This window comes from Neovison vison, chromosome 3 (genome assembly GCF_020171115.1).
Source record: "Neovison vison isolate M4711 chromosome 3, ASM_NN_V1, whole genome shotgun sequence".
Taxonomy (NCBI): Eukaryota; Metazoa; Chordata; class Mammalia; order Carnivora; family Mustelidae; genus Neogale; species Neogale vison.
The window spans coordinates 54,401,072-54,422,433 of record NC_058093.1 but is presented as its reverse complement, the minus strand read 5'-3'; the positions used below and the strand labels follow the sequence as shown (position 1 = coordinate 54,422,433).

The following is a 21,362-nucleotide window of genomic DNA, read 5'->3' as shown; positions in this document are numbered from 1 at the left end:
GAAAAGCTCTGGTTGACCAAGTGGGGGGGTGGGGGGAGGTGGAGGAAAGGAAAAAAAAAAAAAAAGAATTCAACAGAGTTGTAACGGGATGAATATAATTTTAGAATAGGATTGCACAAATACAGAAGTCGTGCCCTAAAGGCTCCAGCAACAAATTAATACAAATAATTCTGGCAGTCTCATAAAATTACATTTGTCTATGCAGAGATTCACTTTTGAGATAAAATTACAAAATTCCAAGCCAGAAGAATTAATGGGTAAGTGCCATTTAAAAAAAAAAAAAAGTTGCTGGAAATATTTTCAAACTTTTTTTAAACTTCAACAGTAATCAAAGTTATTTCTCTGACTGTAAGTAATATCAAAATGCCAGCAACTGGACCATTTTAATCAGTTTTATTGATTCGTGCTTTCAGTTCTTATTCAGTTAAAAACAAGGCACATTAAATACATCTTCTTATTGCTCTATAAATGCATGCAGCTCATTCTGTATATCAAAAGTAATAAATAATGGCGATAAAACACCAAGACAGTTATAAAAATGACAACCCAACCTCAAACACAGTATTTAACAGTTCCATCTAGAACAATAACCCAACACATACACGAAAGGGCCACGTTTAAAGGCATGCAGTGCGCGTATTCACTCCAGCACCGGCTTGTACTTGCGTCCTTAAAAACACAGTAGGGCTTTTTTATTCCCTGAAAACGGTGGACATAATGCAAAACAGTGCAAGTTAGAGCATCACTGACTTTAATGTTATTACATTCATAGGCCAAAAAATCTTTAACAATACATAAAAAAGTAAATAAGATCGGTGATCATCCTTACAGTATGTTTAGTCAAAGTCACAATGAAATTTGCGTTGTTGTACAAGACACAAAGCTACATATTTTGGAAAAGACAAAACGAAGCTAGAAACTAAAGCAGAATAGGGAGCATGCATTTAATAGTAGAAATCCTCAAGTTGCACTTGGTATAAATTGATTGAAAGCAAGAATCTTGCAAACAGCGTGAGGGCTACGAGGCAGACAGCCTTGGCTTAACAAATAATCCAGCATGGTCACTATTGTTAGGACTGTGGTATGGGGCTATTTAAAGGAAATCCATCTCTTCCCCACAGATGGGGGTTCCTTCACCTGAATCCTCTTAAAGGCTCTTGAAACAAATCACTTGATGATAAAGACAATCTCTGCACCCCCCCACCCCCACCCCCACAGAATCACCTAGTATCCCATACATACAAAAAGAAAAGAAAAATTCCCTTGTCCTTCAAATAGGTTTTGAAGGGGCTAATCCCTCCATTTCCTCTCCCCTTTTCTGAAATCAGGTACAGAAGCTGTACAGGTTTAATTAAGAACTCACACAAAAATGCGGGGGTGCTTTATTCACAGTAAAGACTTGGAACCAGCTCACTTCCAAGACGAGTCTCTGGGATTGGTGAAGGAGCGTATGTTTTAGAATTAGCAGATTTTCAGCAAAAGCAGAGACACTCAAAGGAAGCAAAGTGCGCTTTTCTTTGTCCTTAAAGGAACTTACTCCGAGCAAAGCGTGCACAAACCAGCCTGTTGTACACACACAGTTCTGCACAGGCCAGTCAGCCTATTAAGCCGGTCCCTACTGTAATGGGTTCAGGGTTCAGGGAGGGCACAAGTTCTCGCTATCTTGATCTAACTAGAAAGAGAGAAAGAGAGAGAGAGCACAAAGGTACTGTATTGTGGTACATCCTGCGTGGTGCTTTAAAGGACAGCATCTTTTATCAAGGGTCACCAGGTTCTAAACAGTGGAACTTATTGTCTTGATTAAAAAACAAAAACAAAAACAAAACAAAGCCAAAAAAAAACCCCACTAAATTACAAAGCCACATGCTTCTAATGTTTTCTGTTTTTTGTTTTTTTTTTAAAGGCAGTGTAAAATGCTCCCACGTTGAAAGAAAAATGTTCACAGTGATACCTGGGAGCATACTTGGCTCCGTTTTAGGTTTTCCTTATGGAAGTGGCAAGTCTGAACTTCATTTAAAAAATGAAGTGGGGTGGGGGCTTAGGTTGAGTGAACCTCCAGTGTTAACATTATGACCTCCAGGCTCATACCCCACTTGAATGAGGCAGAAAGGTACTCTACAATGGTCAAATAAATAGAAATAACAGCACAAAGTGTTTTATGTACCAGTTTAAAAAACAAACAAACTAACAAAACTAAGATCTCAAGTCTGTGCAATTAAAGCCTGCCATTAAATATAGAGTTCTATCTCCTATTACATATACAAACTGATCTTAGAAAATAAAAAGGCAGGTAGTTAACCTCACAGAAGGAAGCACAGTGGGTAAAAATTCAGTCATTGGTTAAAACGCTAGTGAAGTATTGCAAAAGCATCATACCACATTGGCCCTTTAAATTCAACGCATTATTTGTTAAATTCAATGCAAATTTATTTGTGTGTGTGTGTGGGTGTGTGTGTGTGTGGGTGTGGGTGTGGGTGTATGGTGTGGGAGGGGTCTGTGTGTGGATATGAGTTGTGCATGGTTCTATTTCTTTTCTTTTTCTCTGTGGCTGAGAACTTTTCCACGAAGGAGAAAGGCTTTAAGCAACCCAAATGACCTTGAATACTGCAGCATTGTGCCTTTTTACAAATAATTATAATTAAAGTTAACTAAAGGTTACTTCGATCTTCTTTTACTCTCCATTTGAAATTACTCCTCCAAAATGATGCAATAAACTAAGCCAAATAGGCCATGTTTGACAACAGCACATGCTCCACAGTTTAGGATTTGGGGATTGAAAATCGTGCTATCGTGTGTGGATATACACACACAGATTTTAAATCTTTAACTTTATTACTGCTGTAAGGATTTGAGAAGTTTAGTCTCATTCCATTACATCCAACTTGCCACTTAAATGCTGGTTTTAAAATATGAAAAGCAAGGATCTTCCTGGCAACTATAATAGTCAAAGAAAAACCAGCAGTGACTGGGCGGGGGGGGGGGGGGAACGAATTGCTGAGACGAAACTATCAGTGTAATCCAGCAAATGTCAATGCTATCCTTATCATACACCTGTGATTCTGGAAGCGTTCAGAGTTTCTCTTTGAGACTCGCTCCTGTAACCAGATCTAAACTTTGTCTTCCCTCTCCAGTTTTGCCAGTCATACCCTGGCTGTGAAACTCTCCAGGATGGGGAAGACAGACCAGCTCGGGGAAGAAGGATCTGAGCGGTCTCCAGAAATGCTATCATTTCTATAGGTCACTCCCTGCTCCATTTCTGTTAGGAGCAAATCCTACCTACAGTCTTCACGCCCAGAGCTTTGTGCACCTCACGAAATTTTTCTAGCTTCTATTCAATTTTGGCCAAAATGCTCTGTCCTTAAGAATGACCCAGAATAAGTGAAGAGACAAACGAAAAGGGAGTAGGTCCAGTCTAACAGGTTACAAAATGGATGCAGAATATTAAATTGGTGTGCATTGAAAGTAAGAAACAAGAAAAAATACACTGTTTAGAAGCTAGATTGAATGGCAAAGACAAATCAACGCCCTAAAGCTTTGGAATGTTTCCCAGTGTTAACAAAGGCAGCTACCCATAGCCACTATTTTGGAGTGGTCTAAGTCATCTCTGGTTGTTACAGGATGATTTGTTGTTCCCATGTCTGTTGGCTGTGGATGTACCGCCCAGACTCACAATCCTCCACAGCTTCGGTCCACTGGAATGGGGACTCTTCTGTCGAGGTTCTCTTCTGCAGTTTTCATCAGGATCGCGAGCCGGCTTCCGGACACCCTTCCTTTCTGAATAGCACTCATCAGCTTCAAGAGAAAATAGGCAACAGGGTCAGAAGGCAGGCGTGCTTCCCCCTTTCTTCACCGGGTCTTAATGGTTACCTCTGCAGCGGCTCCATCAAAAACCCATAGCGGGTGTTACAGCTCCAATACGAAGAATACAATCTTTGAACATCTCAAAAGGCAGGAAAGGGGCAGGTGTTTCAGGGCTGTGAAAACTATACCTATCTAGCCAATCTGCTTTTAAAATGCAAATCGAATGCATCACTTTTTGCCCCTTTCATGTGCTCAGGGCACATATTTTTTTGGAGCCACTCAAATATTGGATCTGTAATTTCATTTAAAAATCTTAAAAAGGAATCTCAGGGATTGAACAAAGACAAATCATGACCTATATTTAACTACTCTTTTTTAGTGTTACTGTACTTGACAACTTCAAGTCCCTTAAATCCAAATTCCTTAAAGACTTTTTAAAGTAATTTACATTTAAGTCCTTGAAATGGACCCAGAGATCTACCTTAAGAATTAAAAGCACTCCACAGCCCAGATTTTAGTTAATTCATTTTTATCCAATGGATAAAATCAGAATTAGTCTTGAAATTACATGCAGTCAGCGGGCAAAGGCCTTTAATCTGGAAGGCACTTTGCAATTATGAGCATGGGGATTTTTTTTCTTTCTTTCTCAAGTTGATGTGGTTTTAACTATTTGCTTTTCTTCAGCTCACTTTCCCAATCTTTTGTATTTATTTATTTGAGAAAGAACTCAGCCATTCACCAGAAAAAATTCTCAAAATATTTTTAGGGTTATACTCTTGAGCCTACAGAGATACATTTCTTAAAAATGACTCTGAATAAGAGTCAGAGGCATCTGCCAAAGGGCTGGATCAGAATTTCATGACCTTATTAAAAGCTGTTTCACAAGCCACTGCTTATTAGAGATGGACTCACTGCTTATTAGAGATGGGCGTCATTAGAGCCCAAACCTAAAAATAAAGTCATGTAACCATGCAACATCTGTAGTGATCGTTCCATGATGATTATTGAAAACACAGATCTACATTCAAATAGGTGTTTCATGGGATAAACATGGGCTCTTTATGTTCAGAAAAGAAAAATAATTTATTTTAAAAAAACACCCTGAAAACATACTTTACGTCTGACAAATGGTGTGACGTAGAGAATGCTGACATCTAAAGACAGAACAATTTGCTGTTTATTGTTTTGTCTATGGTTCCATGAAGACCTTCTAAGTTTACTGGAGCTAACAAAATTGATAGAGCTAGAGTTTTTTTCTTGATTCATAAACATTATAAGATGTACCAACCTTTAAAAATTCAGTTTTCTTTAAACATTACAAGTATTTTGAAACCATATTATGAGGGGAAAAAACAACAACAACAACATTCAGGTGTGAATATATTTCATGAGAAATATGGCCAGCATTTTTTAAGTTGAAAATTACACTGTGTATTTGTACTTAGTAGAAGCATGAATAGTCTCTTTCATTTAGAAGTGGACAAGAAATAATTATTTAAAACTCTACAAGGAAATCTGCAGATGTTTTAAATTATTTTCCATGTGTTTAATTCTATTGCACTCAAGAAAATTACTTAAAACCCAACCCACATAAGCATATCTATAAAATTAGACTCTTATCGTTTCTAAAACTCCAGATCTTTCAACCCTAAATGTTATTGTTTATTTACAACACGCATGAAATGAAGCATAAGCTATTTCCTTGAAGAAAAGTTTTCTAAAATTCTGAGACTAACAATAAAATATTCTTGAGAAAAAACTAGACCAAAAAAAAAAAATGTATTCAATGGTTTCTAATTCCCCAGCATATATTTTAAACTCCATTTCAAATGTGCACTTAAACAGTAAGCTAAAGAACTAAACATTCGTTTTTGTAATGCTGGACACAACCTGTGAAAATTTTCTGCATTTAGATTCAACAATGCTCTTATCTGCAGCTCATCTCCAGAGAGACAATTACCATTTCCTTTGCCTTGATATTGTTTGTTTAACTTGACACAGTGAAGAAAGGGCTGACATTGACCAAAATCCCCAGCATTAATTTATTTCATGTTCAGCATTCATCATTGCCAGGGTACAAGCAAGACCTGGCATTCATTTGAAATACCTGCCCCAAGAAGCACTGTGGAAAAAAACCAGCCACTTGGAAACCAATGCATTCTTCATATGAACGGAGTCCTATGGACAGCTACAAATACAGTATGGGTTTATTAAATTTCTTTCTTTTAAGGAACTTTTAAGGAATGATGTGTAGCCTCCAGTTGGAAGTCAGAATAACAGAATTTGCTTTCTTCACGATTATGATTAAACAACTGAGACTTGGGGAAGTGGAACAATGGAAACAGAAATGCTTGAATTATGGGATCTTGACCCCCAAAATACAGGTTTCCTTTCTTTTGCTTTTCAGGTTCTTCATAATGTAGGAATATAATAATTACATTGCAGGGTCTCTAGTAAATATCCTCAAATCAATACAACTAGAATTTTTTTAGTATCTTTTTTAAAAAATTACTTTCCACATTAGAAATATGGTGTGTGCCTCTTTTGAAGCAGGTGAAAAATGGTCTGGCAGTGGTAGTCCATGGCATATTTTCCTAAAAAGCATATTTCTTATTCAGCCCTTAAACCATGATTAAATTGTTAATTGAAATTGCCCAACACAACAGAACATCTTAGAAGAAGAAAACAAAACAAAGAAAAAAACAAGAAAGAAAGAAAGAGAAAAGAGCATGCTCCATGCAGAGCCTGATACTTGAGTGCAGACCGAGGCAAACTTTGCTGGCTTCAAGCATTCTTTTTTTCAGAATGACATGACAACCGTGTAGACTTAAGAATCCATCCTGAGGGGGCGCCTGGGTGGCGCAGTGGGTCAGAGCCTCTGCCTTTGACTCAGGTCATGATCCCAGAGTCCTGGGATGGAGCCCTGCATCAGGCTCTCTGCTTGGCAGGGAGCCTGGTTCCCCCTCTCTCTGTCTCTGCCTGCCTCTCTGCCTGTCAAATAAAATCTTTAAAAAAAAAAAAAAAAAAAAAAAGAATTCATTCTCGAACAGCCATTCACAACCAAAAGATCAAAACCAAACACTCGTGTTTCCCCTCACCACAGCTCACCTGCAAAAATTCATTGAGTTCCACCTGTCCATTTTTGTTCAAGTCTACTTCATTCAAAATTTCATGTAGTGTATTCTCATCCATTTGGACGTTGATACTCTAAATGAAAGGAAAGCACAAAATAAGGAGGTTTAATTAAAAATGAAAAATGATGCATGCCCTTTTATTAAAGCTACCAACCTTTCAAAAATTACAGGAGAAAATTACTTATAGAAAGCATTGGAGGCAGAAAAAAATGATCTAATTGAGTTTTTATGTTTTTCTGCTAGCAAAGACATGGAGCTAAAAAAATATTACCTCTAATACACGCTGAACATCAACAATGGTAATAAAGCCCTTTTGGTCTGCATCGAACTTATGAAATCTCTTCTTGTACCTGGAACACAACATTGAACATTGGAAAAACATACCTACATAGGTCAAGTCACAACAGAGAAATATGGAAACTTATTAGAAGTACCTGTCAATGTCAGAAGGCAGGAGGCTAATTTCAGAGCGATCTGTTAACTGTTCTGATCGAGATTTATAGCCCATTTCATAATACAGAAACTTCCTGGCTGTTTCAAGTTCCTCCTAAAACACAAGCATACACAAAGTTCAAAGATTTATGGAAAGAATTATTGATTTTTTTTTCCTTTCTTACTTTTCTGACCAGCACAATTTTTTATTTCTTCCAGTTTCACTGAAGTATAATTTATATTCAATAAAATGCACCTATTTTAGATACGCAGTTTGATGTATACTCTACCACGATCAAGATATAGGACATTTCTATCACCCGAAGAAGCTTCCTCTGGCCCCTTTTATTTTTCAGTTGATCTGCTAGGCTCAAGCCATCAATGATCCGCTTTCTGCCTGCAGAGTGTTTTCGCATTTTCCCGAGTTTCACGTAAAAGGGCCCCTACAGTACATAGTGTTTTCTGTCTGACTGCTTTCACACAGCGTGAGGATTCTGAGGCTCATTCATGTTGTTGTTTTAATATTTTGGGTTTTTTTCCTGAGGAATATTCTCACCCAGTATCATCTAGCCATATCTAGAGAACCCAATCCTTGTGGTTCAGTGACAAATAGAGCAATTAAAGGTGACAAACAGCTACGATGATGTGGAGGCAAAGTCACCGATGGACATCATCGGCTCAGCTACCCTGAAGCTTTGTCCCAAAAATGCTGAGAGTTCGGTAGGAGCTACAGAGTCAGAAGAAGAAACAAGTTCTCTGAACAGTGACTCGGACACTTTCCACTGTCCCCAGTCCCAGAAGATAGTAACTATTGTTGAGAACACTGACTTGGTTTTTCACGGCACGCTCCTGCTGGCTTACAGCTTACAAACCGTCTTTTTCTTTCCTTTCTCTTTTTGGAATTTTGTGCTACATTTGCCCACCTTCTGTCTTCTGGTTCTGTTCTTATTTGCCACAATATTTTAAAGCTCAACGGTAGTTAAATAATCCCATCTGCAAATTCTCTGAGTACCCAGAGATATCATTTTTCTGGGCTGGCATATAAACTCATTTAGAGCAGCCTCCTATTTGAATATCTATTTCCTCTTACCAATATTTATTTTGCTCTTTTCACACTGAAAACTGTTCTCCTTGACAAAAAAAGAAGGAAAGAAATTTGGTTTTAGACTCTGAGTTGAATTGTTCTCTCTTTTCTCTAGCATTCAAGAATATGGTGCCACTCATTTTAAGCAATGATCTAAGTTAGGCCTTCCATGCATTCTTTACGATTTTTAAAGTTTATTTTTGGGGGCGTCTGGGTGGCTCAGTGGGTTAAAGCCTCTGCCTTCAGCTCAAGTCATGATCTCAGAGTCCTGGGATCAAGACCCACATGGGCTCTCTGCTCAGCAGGGAGCCTGCTTCCTCCTCTCTCTCTCTGCCTGCCTCTCTGCCTCCTTGTGATCTCTGCCTGTCAAATAAATAAATAAAATCTTTAAAAGAGAAAAGTTTTTAAAAAATAAATAAATAAAATAAATTTATTTTTGGTGTCCTTAGCATTTTTTCCCCTGACACTGTTAGGGGAAACTCCTGACACTGTTCTATTCCTACATTCACATTCGTCCAGGAACCCTTTCATCGTGGAGCACCTGTCTTCCATCTATTTTAAATATGGTGTTTATCAGCTGGCTTTGTTCTGAATCACAGTCCCGTTTCTTGACTTGCTGCCCCCTTTTCCTTCTCATAAGAATCAATTTTGAAAAAATTTCTTTTTGTGAGGCCCTCTCAATTGACTTAAGTGGTCTTCTCTTTAAAGTCTCTCAAGGAAATGTATGTATGTATGAAGGTATAAAATCTGCCTCACTAAACGTGATGGCAGCATTTCCAAACATTCATCTTGAGTAGTGCTAGTCTCCCTCCATGCAGCCCTTCCAAAGAGAGAGAGGTGGGTCCACATCTCTGAATAAGTTCCCTTTTGGAAACGAACAATGCACACATGCATTTAAAAGCACCAAATCATCTGTGCTAAAGGAAAAAAAAAATGGTTTCCTTTGTTGAACTCAGAGTTTCCCAAATTCTTCTGTCCATGTAGTCGTCTTTTGGTTTACACCTTGCAGAGCCCAATTTGGCAATGTCCCATTCTCTAAATGTCCACCAACTCCTCTATCAACCCAGTTCCCTTAGACAATGTGTTCTTCCTTTATCAGTTCTTCCGATGTTGGATTCGATCTCTGGAGTAGCTGTTCTCTAAATCTTTCTCTCAATTTTGAAAATTGACATGCGTTTGTGAGGTATATACTGGTTGTAACCACTCAATTAGATTTCAAGATCCTTGAAACTATGAGCTAGTTATTATTCCCCTAAAATATTTGGTATAATGCTCAGTATACAAGTCACTCATTAAGTATTGACTGGGAAAAACAACCACAATTCATCTACAGAGAGTTATTTATCACCTTGTTCTGCTTTCACTTTTGCAGGTTAAATAATCCCAATGCTTTTAACCTTTTCTCAGAAGTCCAGCTTTCTAACCTTTAATTCTTTTTTTTTTCCCCTTCTCCTTTGTTCTCTCTAGACTGTCCACAGGTCTCATTAATACTCCTACAGCTCAGATACTAGGTAATAACTTGAGGTCGTTTATTTCTCTTACTTTGTTGAGGGGGGAAGGGAGAATATTCTGAGCACACAAATCTACTCATAAAACTTGAGCTGAATGAAGTTAAATCTAGTTTCCTCAGGAGGGCCAAACACAGCCAGTTTACAGAATTTTCTTCCTCCTTCCTACCTCCTACAGCCTGAATTCCTGGCACCAGCTCTCTTCCTGCATATTCAAATCTTTCCAACCATAATTTTTACAGGAACACATTATCCCCAAGCTTTCTATATGGTTAAAAAAAAATGATTGGCATTAGTAAAGGCACAAGTTTCATTCTTGGGTTGTCTCTGTAGGCAGCTTTAGTCCATCAAATCGAAATCGACACTGGAAGAGCTACATCCAGTCCTGCCAATGCGGGGGCAACAGGGCAAGGTCGGGAAAGCTCAGGCCCTGAAATCAGAGTACCTGGCTTCAGCTCCTGTTCCACAGTTCACTAGCTGTATGAACTCCGACTGGATGTACTCACTGAGCCTGTGTTCTCACCTATAAAAAGGGGGTAAAGGCTAACCAAAGGTCAGGTGAAGGACCTCTTCAGCCAGTGACTCCTGCCATCAGTACACTACAGACATCGCACTAAAGTTAGGAGAAATTTAAAAATGCAGGGTCATGGTTTCAGCCCCGAAGACCCTGAATTTGATAGTCTAAAGCCAAGCCTCAAAAATCTGTTTGCTTTCCCTATATTTCAAGTGATTCTGATATGTAACCACCTTTGGGAAGCTACACCAGAATGAGAATGTTTTAAGGACAGGATCTACGCTCAGGCCTTCCTTACACCTTCCATATAGGACACAGATGCTCAGTTACGTTCATTCACTCACTGACAGTTACTTATTGAGGGCCTGCCGTGACGGGCACTGAGGTTACAGAAACAAACCAGATCATGTCCTCCCCTTTGCAAAGCTCATTTCCTGGATGAGAGGCAGATAACAAATAAACAAACAACGGAATACATGGTATATCCCATAGGAATAGATGCCATAGAGAAAAATAAGGTAGGGAGAGGGACAGGAAGTGAAGGGCTAGGCCATGAGGTTACCTAGGAAAGGACATTCCAGGCAGAGGGATCAGCAGGGCTTAAAAAAGGAAGAGCAACTCAGCTTGTGGGGAGTGAGTGAATGGGAAGTCCACGGGGATCAGAAAGGTGGTGGCCAGATCATGGAGACCTTGTAAACAAACCCCTGTCAGGACTTTGGCTTCGAATAAACCAGAGGGTGTTTCGGCAAAAGTAATTGTTCATTATCAGTCCTCATCCTACTAGTCGATCAGCATCGTTTGATACAGTAGATTACTTTTCTTTTCTTGAACTATTTTCTTCCTTTCCTTCTGGGACACAACTCCTTCTTCGTCTTTTCTTCCCTTATCCAACCTCGCTAGCTATCACCTTCCCTTGCTCCAGGCGTCTTCCTTATCTACCCCACTTCCCAACTCTGGAGAGCTCCAGGGCTGTGTTGGAACAACTTGCTGTTATCTCACTGCACAAACTCCCCACATGATCTCGTCTGGCCTGATGGCTTAAATACCAACAGAAATTTACATCTTTAGTTCAGACCTCCCCTCTGCACTTCATTTGGACTGACATATCCAAAGATCTGGGCTTATTATGTTTTAATAGAATTGCTTAAGTTGTTAAAGTAAGAATACTGCCCTGTGGGAGGGAAGCTTTTATAATAAACCATGGAAGAAATGCTGGTAGCTGAAAGCAGGTGACAGCAGCTGACTGTGTTAAGAAGGGCTTGAATTCAAGCCACTCTTTGAAGATAAATATGATACAGCTTGTGGATGGATTCAGATCAGGTATGATAATGAGATTTAGGTCTAAGGAACTAAAGGTGGAATAGCTATTTTTGACATGGAGAGGTTAGTAGTAGCAGTAGTCGTCGTCGTGAGGGCTGGTGGAGGTAGTGTTTGGAGAGAAAGAAGAGAAGATCCAAAAGAGCTGGTGCCATGGATTGAACCGCCCCCTCCCCCAAATCCGTATGTTGAAGCCCTAACCCCAGTGTGATGACATTCAGAGATGGGGCTTTGGCGAGGGTTAGATGAGTCTTGAGAATGGGATCCCTCTTCCTCCCTCTCTCTCCTCCACGAAAGGACACGGCAAGATGGCAGCTCTCTGAAAGTCAGCAGGAGCACTCTTACCAGAAACCAACCATGCTGGCACTCTGATCTCGGACTTCTAGCCTCCAGAATTGAGAGAAAGGAATGCCTGGTGTTAAGTCTAGGTAAGAGTAACCCTAGACTGTAGTATTCTGTAATAGCAGTCTGACTAGATGAAGACAGAGAGGATTCCAGAAAGGAGTTCAAGAAGGAGGGAGGAATCAACTGCGTCAAGGCCACTAAATGCATGAGTAATGGAGGACCGAGAACTGATGAGTATATTGAGCAAATGGAAGCCAGCAGTGAGCGTGATCAGAGCTAGTCTGAGAAAGTGGCAAAAACAAGCTTCAGTGGAACCGGTTTAAGAAAGACTAGGCAGGGCCCCTGGATGGCTCAGTGGGTTAAGCCGCTGCCTTCAGCTCAGGTCATGATCTCAGAGTCCTGGGATCGAGTCCCGCATCGGACTCTCTGCTCAGCAGGGAGCCTGCTTCTCTCTCTCTCTCTCTCTCTCTCTGCCTGCCTCTCCATCTACTTGTGATTTCTCTCTGTCAAATAAATAAATAAAATCTTTAAAAAAAAAGAAAGACAGACAGACTAGGCAGGGGGTAAAGAACGGAACCAAGGAGCACAGAAAGCATTTTTTCCTATAAATACACGAAAATGCCTCTGCATATTATAACAATTTGGTTTAATTAAAATTCATGACAATCTTCTGTTTATTACAACAAGCCCAGGGCTGTACATGTGGGCATCTGAGCATCACTGTTTTTTCTTTTTTTTTTTAATTTGGATATAAATATAAAATTCCAAATGACACAAATCAATAAGCATTTAGTGGTCAGGCAATAAAACCGCTATTTCCTACCGAGGGCAAATTTGCACAAGTGTGAATTTCACCATGGAAATTTAGAATACATTCTAAAAGTGTTTTCAATGAAAACCAGAAAAGTTTCTACCCACAATCATTATTATCCTACTTTTTCAGGAATTATGACCACAAACTGAAGAGTATTTTTCTAAAAGGGATTTTCCAGAAACAAACAACACATTTTTTTTTTTTAAACAACACATTTTGAAACCAGAATATCTTTCCAGTTGGGATCCTAAGACCTAGCAATACTAAACACACTCCCCACATGCAGAAACTGGTAAGAAATCAGAAATTCCCACTGAAAACTATACTAGCCTCTACTAACAGACAAAGACGTGACATGTCTTGTGGTTTTAAAGGAACTGTGGTTCCAAAGACTTCTATATAATACCTCTTTTTTGTAATCATCCCAATTCAGTTCTCTGCCCATCAGTTCAACGATCCTGGGGAGGGCTTCCTCTGCTGCCTGGACATTTAAGAAGGCCAGGCGAGTCCGCCGCGAAATCATATCCACTGCTGTACAGGCATACTCCTTAATCCCATATTTCACCTGAGTTGAAATTAAAGCAAAATTATCAGTGTGGGCCTTATCTTTAAAAAAAGAAGTAAAATTTCACTTAAAAATAATTCACACTCAGGGGAAAGTGACATTGCTCTCTATATACCCTGGTCCTCTAAAAGGCATGACACAAATAAGGACATCATACAAGCTCCTCATCCATTTGCTGAAAGAGGTTTGTAAATTGGGACAAAATGGAAAAAAGCTGATGTCTTCTTCCTGAACTGACCCTGGTGCAAACATGCAAACTGCATTGTTTCCCATTTACCACCCACAGTACTCACTTACCTCTTTGCTTATACATCATATAGTTGTTAATTTACATAGCCAAGTAGGCAAAGAACAAGTATTGAAACGTATGGTTTCAGGGCCCCTGGGTGGCTCAGTGGGTTAAAGCCTCTGCCTTCCGCTCAGGTCATGATCTCAGGGTCCTGGGATCAAGCACCGCATCGGGCTCTCTGCTCAACAGGGAGCCTGCTTCCTCCTCTCTCTGCCTGCCTCTCTGCCTACTTGTGATCTCTGTCTGTCAAATAAATAAATAAATAATTTTTAAAAAAGTATGGTTTCATCTCTTTAGGCTGTCTAGAGTTTTCTGTCTAAGAGTATCAAGAGGACAGAAGGCTTGTGGTTAACCAACAAGCAAATGCTCACTGGACCCTTGTTTTTTAAAGTACAATAAATCATAAATAAATATAAATCCTGGTCTCTGGTTTCACAAAATGAAGAAACTCGATGAGAAATAAAGCTTCAGTCTTTGGGAAGTTAAGTGCAAACCAAGGTATGTCAACAGCTAGGGAGTGAGTATAAACTCGAGGAGTTACAAATTTACAAAAGAAGCAACAACTGTGAAGTCACAAGACTTGGGGTAGCTCTGCGGAAGAGGAAGAAATACATCTTTTCTATTAAGATCATTTCCACTTTCCATATCACTTCAGATTTAACATGTAAGGTTATAAATGAAGGGATCTGGGCAGGGCAGACATTTTCCTGAAGGCTTTGGCTGGCAAATGGGCATTAAACCCTAACGATATACATAATTTTTCAGTAGGTGACCAGCATCTCATGGCAGACAGGAGATTCCCACGTAGCAACTCACATACCTCCGCTTCAATGTATGGAAATTCTGACACAAGACGCACACCAACGATGGGCCACCTTTTTCCAGTTACGCTTGCCATCTTGGCCACCTCAAAAGCCTTGTCACCATAGGTAGCGGCGAGATGCTGTGCCACCTAGGGAAACCAGACTACATTAGGCAGGTACTTTGAAGAGCAATACCTTCTAGGCATGAGGCAAAAAAAAAAAAAAAGGACATGCTTATCCTGTCAGTTCTTCACGGCCCGTAACTAATAGTTCCAGGAGGGTATTAGATTTTGATTTTGTGGGAGGAAACCACTTGGGCTCTGAGTGCTTAGGCCAGCACTAACTCTGCCACACATGTATCACTGTATCAGTGACTGATGAAGCTTCGGCTTGACTCTGCCCCCAGTGTCACTTCTGAAGAACAGTCTTCCTTACACTGGAGACAGAAAGAATGTGGGATGATGCTCTGTCTGCGGAGAACAAACCAAACCCACCCCAGACTTTAAAATAGAAACTAGCGTGTGCCTTGCTTTTTAGGCAACTGAAGAAAAGTATGATCAGCTTTTTTCCTTAGTTCACTTCCACAGCACGCAGACAGAAACGAACCCGGCAAAAGGAAATTCTAAATCAGGGAGGCCTCCTGGTTGCCAATTCTGTTTGTGGCAGTAGTGAGATGAGGGGGAGAAAAAGATGATTCACACCCACCTCACTTTCAAGCCCATAGTCCTGGACAAGCCTAATGTATAGCGTTGGGCTCCAATCTTTGCCCCCTTGAAGGAAAAGTCCAACTGTTCTGCTTGGTCCTGCTTTAAAATTGTGAGCTTTGATAGCAGCATTTATGGTATCTTCTGCCATAGATCGATACGTTGTCCACTTTCCACCTACAAATAATTTGATAAATAATTCATTAGGTTACCACCCCTATTTTTCTTATAATGACCCATTTGCTAACTGATTCATAACAAAATTCACCTGTTGTTTATAACAAATACAGCAAAGCGATGTGTAAGACCTTACTCAGAATCATCAAAAAAAATTCTCTGTTCATTAGCATCAAGAGAGATTCTGGTGTGACAGTTTGACTCAGGGCCCTATCTAAAACACAACCAAAACACAAGGTAATATGCCATACCTGCTATAGTGATGAGGCCACTCTCACTGATGTCCACAACATGATTTCGGGAGATGGATTGAGTATCTGCAGACTTGGGATCTGTAACAAGGGGGCGGATACCACTCCATGCTGCCAGGACGTCCCCTCTTCTCACTGGCAAGAATCAATGGGAAGGGTTAAGAGGATGCCTTAAAGATATTTCAACAAAACTCTGAGATAGTTAATAAACAGGAGAGAATTCAGTAAAAGGAGCACATGAATATGGGCTTTGAAAGAGAGAAGGAACCCTTAAATATAACAACTAAGCAAGTCAATAAGTACAACAAAAACTCAAAGAATTACTTTATTACAAACATAATCTGAATCGAAAAAAAGCAGATAACCTGAACATCACTGACACGGATTCCTACCAAAAGAGGAAACAAAAGAAACACGTTAGCAATCCTCAGCTGGAAGGATCTAGAATAGCTGAAACAATGACAACAAAGTAGAAACAAAACAAAGACAAACCTAGAGATTTGTGGACTTGTTACTTTTCCTCCCAGAATATACCTAGCTATCTCTTCTCAGGAAAGACAAAGATCCTTACTAAACAAGTCTGTAACAGGGTATCTTCTTCCCTCATCAATGTTACCATCTTACTGAGCATTTTTATTAGGCCTAGGCTTGTCAAAGCACTGGATTTACACATTTCATCTCATTTAATCTCACAGAGACCCACAGCATCAGTTATTATTATTCTCACCATAGAAAAGGGGGGGGGGACCTGAAAAAGTTTAACCATCTAGCCCAAAGCAAACATCTTTTTTTTTTTTAAAGATTATTTATTTATTTATTTGACAGAGAGAGATCACAAGTTGGCAGAGAGAGAGAGAGGAGGAAGCAGGCTCCCTGCTGAGCAGAAAGCCCGACGCGGGACTCGATCCCAGGACCCTGAGATCATGACCTGAGCCGAAGGCAGCGGCTTAACCCACTGAGCCACCCAGGCGCCCCGCCAAAGCAAACATCTTATAGATGCTAGAAGAGCATAAGAACCCAGTTCTTCCTTATTATAAAGTTCATATTCTTACACACTAATGTACTATCTTTCAACTCTTGACAATCTGTTTTCCCCTCCTTATCCCATTATCCTTGTAACTGGCTCAAAAATAGGCATACCAGCTCCTCCCAGTTTAGGCGCACCATATTTCTGTTACAGTGTACAAAAGGTCTTTGAATATTCAACACCCCATGAAATTTCTCTTACACTCTGTCAGAATACAATTACCTCGTTATACCAAGAATTGATAGACTTTAAATAGAATTAGACAGTTGTTGCATAGCACCCATTACTGACCTAAAAATGGCTAAGGAGAGTAGCCTAGTCGTGGCTCTGGTGTACCAGGAGTGGCAAGGGCAATACCCAAGGGTAGAGTTTTCCGAATCTACTCTTCCTTATCCTCCCTACAGGAATGGCTTAGCTCTTTTCTTCTCCATTCTTCACATCAAGGAGCTGATCACATGCACCAACCCAAGACTTGCCAAATGATGTAGATGATTAGGAGGTGAATGCTTCCCTGGTCCTGCTGCATTTACTCTCACAGACCAGTTAATCTAACCTTGGATGATCGAACGGTAAGTCCAAGTTTGCTCTGACCATGACTTGGGATCAGGTGCTTACCTCCTTCATCTCATTCCCAGCCATGACCCTCACTGACAAAAAGGTCACTGTCTTTAAAACATCAAAACAATGGGAAAATTGGATATCCCCGTGCAGAGGGATAAGCTCAAAGTAGACCAAAGGCCTACACATAAAAGCTCAAACTATAGAACATTTAGGGAAAAAAAAAATAGGAAAATCTACATGACATTGGGTTTGACAATGATTTCTTGTATATGATACCAAAGGCATAGGCTAATAAAGAAAAAAAAAAGATAAAATGGACCTCTCAAAATTAAAATCTTCTGTGCATTCAGAGACATTAACAACAGAATGAAAAAGCAACCCATATAGCAGGAAAAAATATTTGTAAATGATATCTCTGACAAGAAGTTAGTATCCAGAATATGTAAGAACTCTTAAAACTCGATAACTAAAAAAAGACAACCTGACTGAAAAAATAGACAAAGACTTTTAAAAGATATTTCTCCAGAAAAGATATACAAATGGACAATAAGCATATAAAATATTGCTCAATATCACTAACAGTTAGAAAAATGCAAATGAAAAACCAAATGAGATACACCTTCATATCCATTAGGATGACTATTATAAAAAGTTAAAAAAAAACAAAACAGAGAGAAACAAACTTTAGTAAGGATGTGGAGAAATTGGGATAGCCTTATGCACTACTGATGGGAAAGTAATATGATGTAGCCACTATTGATAAATGTATGGCAGTTCCTCAAAAATTCAACATAGTATGACCATATTACTTAACAATAACAATTCTGGGTATATACACACCCCAAAGAACTGAAAACCAAAAAATTTGTACACTCCAGTGTTGATAGCAGGATCATTCATAACAGTCAAAATATGGAAATAATCCAAGCGACCACCAATAGATGAATGGCTAAAGAACACGTGGTCTATACACACAATGGAATATTATTCAGCTTTGAAAAGTAAGGGAATTCTATCACATGCACCTTGAAGACATCATGCTAAGTAAAATAAGTCATTCACAAAAGGACGAACACTGTATGGTTCCATTTATACGAAATACCTAGAGTAGTTAAATTCGTAGCCACAGTAAGCAGAATGGTGATTGCTGGGGGAAGGGAGTTGGGTATATGAGGTCACTGTTAAAGGGTACAGAGTTGAGGAGAATAAAGAAGATCTGGACATGGATAGTGGTAATGGTTGCACAAAAATGTGAATATATTTAATGCCACAGAACTGTACGCTTAAGAATGGTTAAAAAGATAAAAAGATAAATTCTTTTTAAAATCAAGACAAAAGGAAAATTTGACATACTTCAAGTCTCAAGATTAAGGAAAACACTTTACATGTAATACATAAATATCAGGATACTTGCCAGCCCATACTATGCCCAAACTTCGTTCAAATCAAAGTATGTCCTTGTTGAGAGCACAGTTTTGTGAGCAGAGGACAATATGGATTTCAGATCCCACTCAGTCCTTGGGAACATGCCCTTGTACAGTGAACCTCCTGTGTTTATACACGGCACCACCTGAAAAGCATCTCGAAAATATCTAGCAGACTCTATAGAAAGAGTCACAAAAGCTCCTTGAAATGACTGGAATAGTCCAAAAAAAAAGTTTTTAAAAGATGTCTAACCAAGTATAGGGGAAAGATCCTAAAAACAAATTGTACTGAATGACAGATAATCCTTCTACCTTGATCTCAAATGAAAAAAAAAAAAAAAAAAAAAAAGATTTCTGGTGAAGATAAATTCACCTAAGGAAATATACCTTTATATTTAATATACCTCCTTGAGGTATTTAATATACCTCCTTGAGGGCCACACTCTTAACGTGACACATGTCTGCAGTGGTATATAATCAAAACTCTATCTAAACACCTCATCAGAAGCAAAGGAAGAAGAAACATCATAAGCTGGTGCAGAAAACCGAAGGCTTCCAGTCTTGTTAGCTGGAGACCTAAGGGAGTCTCAGCGCTGAGGTTCCATTTCTCAATCTGCCCTTCTGATATGTGTATTCTCTCAACTAGGCTTATCCTGATGGCTTCCATGGAATGAGGGTTAATTCTTGCTTCATGCAATTCCACAAAAGTCTTGTGAAACGTCCACACAGATCATGCAATGTTTTAATCTTTACAAAAAACCTAACTAGGAAATTACCACTATTTTCCATTAGAGTTCAAATAGCTCTCTGAGTCAAAAATAAAACTTAACCAACCACACAGAACGTCATTGTGGTCACCACAGTCTGCAAAGCGTGTCTGCAAAATTCCTTAGATGGCCACACTGATCAGGAATTTGACTTCAACTCTTAAAGCCTTCTGGCTGATTTTAAACTTATTTGATGGAAAATTAGACTATCTAGAGTAAATCTGAAGCATAAGCAAAGAGTGCTTGTGGCAAATGCTTTACCTTTTCTGGTATAACAGGCAGAAAAACACATTCGCAAAATTGTGTTATCTAAAACAAGAAGACCAAACTAAAATATTCGAGGTTTCCCTTCTAGAGAAATAGTAAATAAAACATTATGTATACTGATTCCATTTTTAATCCTTACTCTTGAAGTTGATACTGAAAAAAAGAAAACACTACCAAGAAGAGTTTATAATGTGTTAGGCACCTTAATTTATTTTCTATTTTAGCATTTAGCTCTTTAACCCCAGAATTATATCAGATGAATGTTGGGATTAAATTTATCTAAAAAGATATAAGTCAGGATAATCAAATTTTAAGTCATATTTAAAATATGAATCAGTCTTTATGGTCTGTAGGGTTTTTACATTATTAGACCAGAGGGTGGTTGGATCAGGTTATCTATCCATTCTCCCAACCTTCAGATTTAATGATTTTTGTGGATTATTCAAAATGCTGAGGGATTCCTGCTGAGGGATATTTCCTGAGGGATAACGTGCTTGTACCTCTCCCCCACTGGAATTAAGTGATGACCGGTCAGGGCCACAGGCATAACCTATGTCCATAGAGCAGAGCAGAGCTAAGCACATAAAACATGAATTCTAATCTCTCGAATAAAAGATGGCAACTAACTGAACTAACATGTTTCACTCCTTATCACCTACTCACCCACAATGGAAACCTTGCACACTGTTAAACAAACCCTAATTAAAGTTCTTTGGAGAAAGAGATTCAAAAGCAGTAGACAGAAAAGAGAATCGTTAAGCTATCTTTTAATTCTGCCTGAAACGTCTGCAGCTGCATTGGCTGGAAACCACCCCAGGATGAAGCCAACTTGGAGGGTGACAGAGTGAGGAGAAATAAGGACCATGTACCTTAGACATTGCAGAAGCACTTTATTTCTCACCTCTTGATCCTTTGTAGGTCTGGAGGGTTTTGTTTTGTCTTGTTTTGTTTTGTTTTCTTACAAGATAAGCCATTTATTTTATAAAACAAACAAACCAAAAATACAAATTCAATGACTCTCTTAGGGTATTTCCTTCTCTAAAAGTGTGTATAAATACACCTTGATTCCATCAAGCAGCCCTGTGCCATAGACTTTTCGGCAGTGCTGGAAATGCTCTACCTCTATACCCCCCAATTCACTAGCGACTTGCGGCAGGAGCCTGGGAAGCACTTGAAATGTGCTTCATGTGACTGAGGAACTGAATTTCAAATTTTATTTAATTTTAATAATTAAAAATGAAATAGCTGCATAATATGCCCATGCACGGGCTATGATATTACATAAGCTAGCTCTAGAATAAAAACCCCCAAGCAGTAGGTCTCACCCTTGTCCCAGCAGGTCATCAAGCCAGGTACGCCCCACCATGGCCCCCTCACCCACATTTCTAATTGAGCATCCTTTCAGCGAAATTTGATTGTATTTCCTTCTCTCACAAGAAAACAATCAGCTGTAATAATGTGCTTTCCCCCCAAATATTTTACTGTCCTGACATGTTCCATATCTATCAGTTTGAATTCTCCTCCTCTCCTACTAATCTCATGAGTTCAAAGAAATAAAAATAATTTTTACCAAATTAA

General features: G+C 39.2%; 1 protein-coding gene across 3 annotated transcripts in view; it reads right to left on the bottom strand.

The window, feature by feature from the left end:
• Positions 1-378: 378 nt before the first annotated feature.
• The window catches only part of GPD2 (glycerol-3-phosphate dehydrogenase 2), a 215,185-nt gene continuing 194,201 nt past the window's right edge, over positions 379-21,362 (bottom strand). For all 3 annotated transcript variants that reach the window (XM_044242094.1, XM_044242093.1, XM_044242092.1), the window contains exons 10-17: positions 15,739-15,873; positions 15,312-15,487; positions 14,624-14,755; positions 13,356-13,514; positions 7,370-7,482; positions 7,207-7,285; positions 6,910-7,008; positions 379-3,792 (exon numbers count right to left, since the gene is read on the bottom strand). In XM_044242094.1, the coding sequence (XP_044098029.1) occupies positions 3,667-3,792; positions 6,910-7,008; positions 7,207-7,285; positions 7,370-7,482; positions 13,356-13,514; positions 14,624-14,755; positions 15,312-15,487; positions 15,739-15,873 (1,019 nt within the window). In that variant the 3' untranslated portion in view covers positions 379-3,666. The remainder of the gene's footprint in view (positions 3,793-6,909; positions 7,009-7,206; positions 7,286-7,369; positions 7,483-13,355; positions 13,515-14,623; positions 14,756-15,311; positions 15,488-15,738; positions 15,874-21,362) is intronic.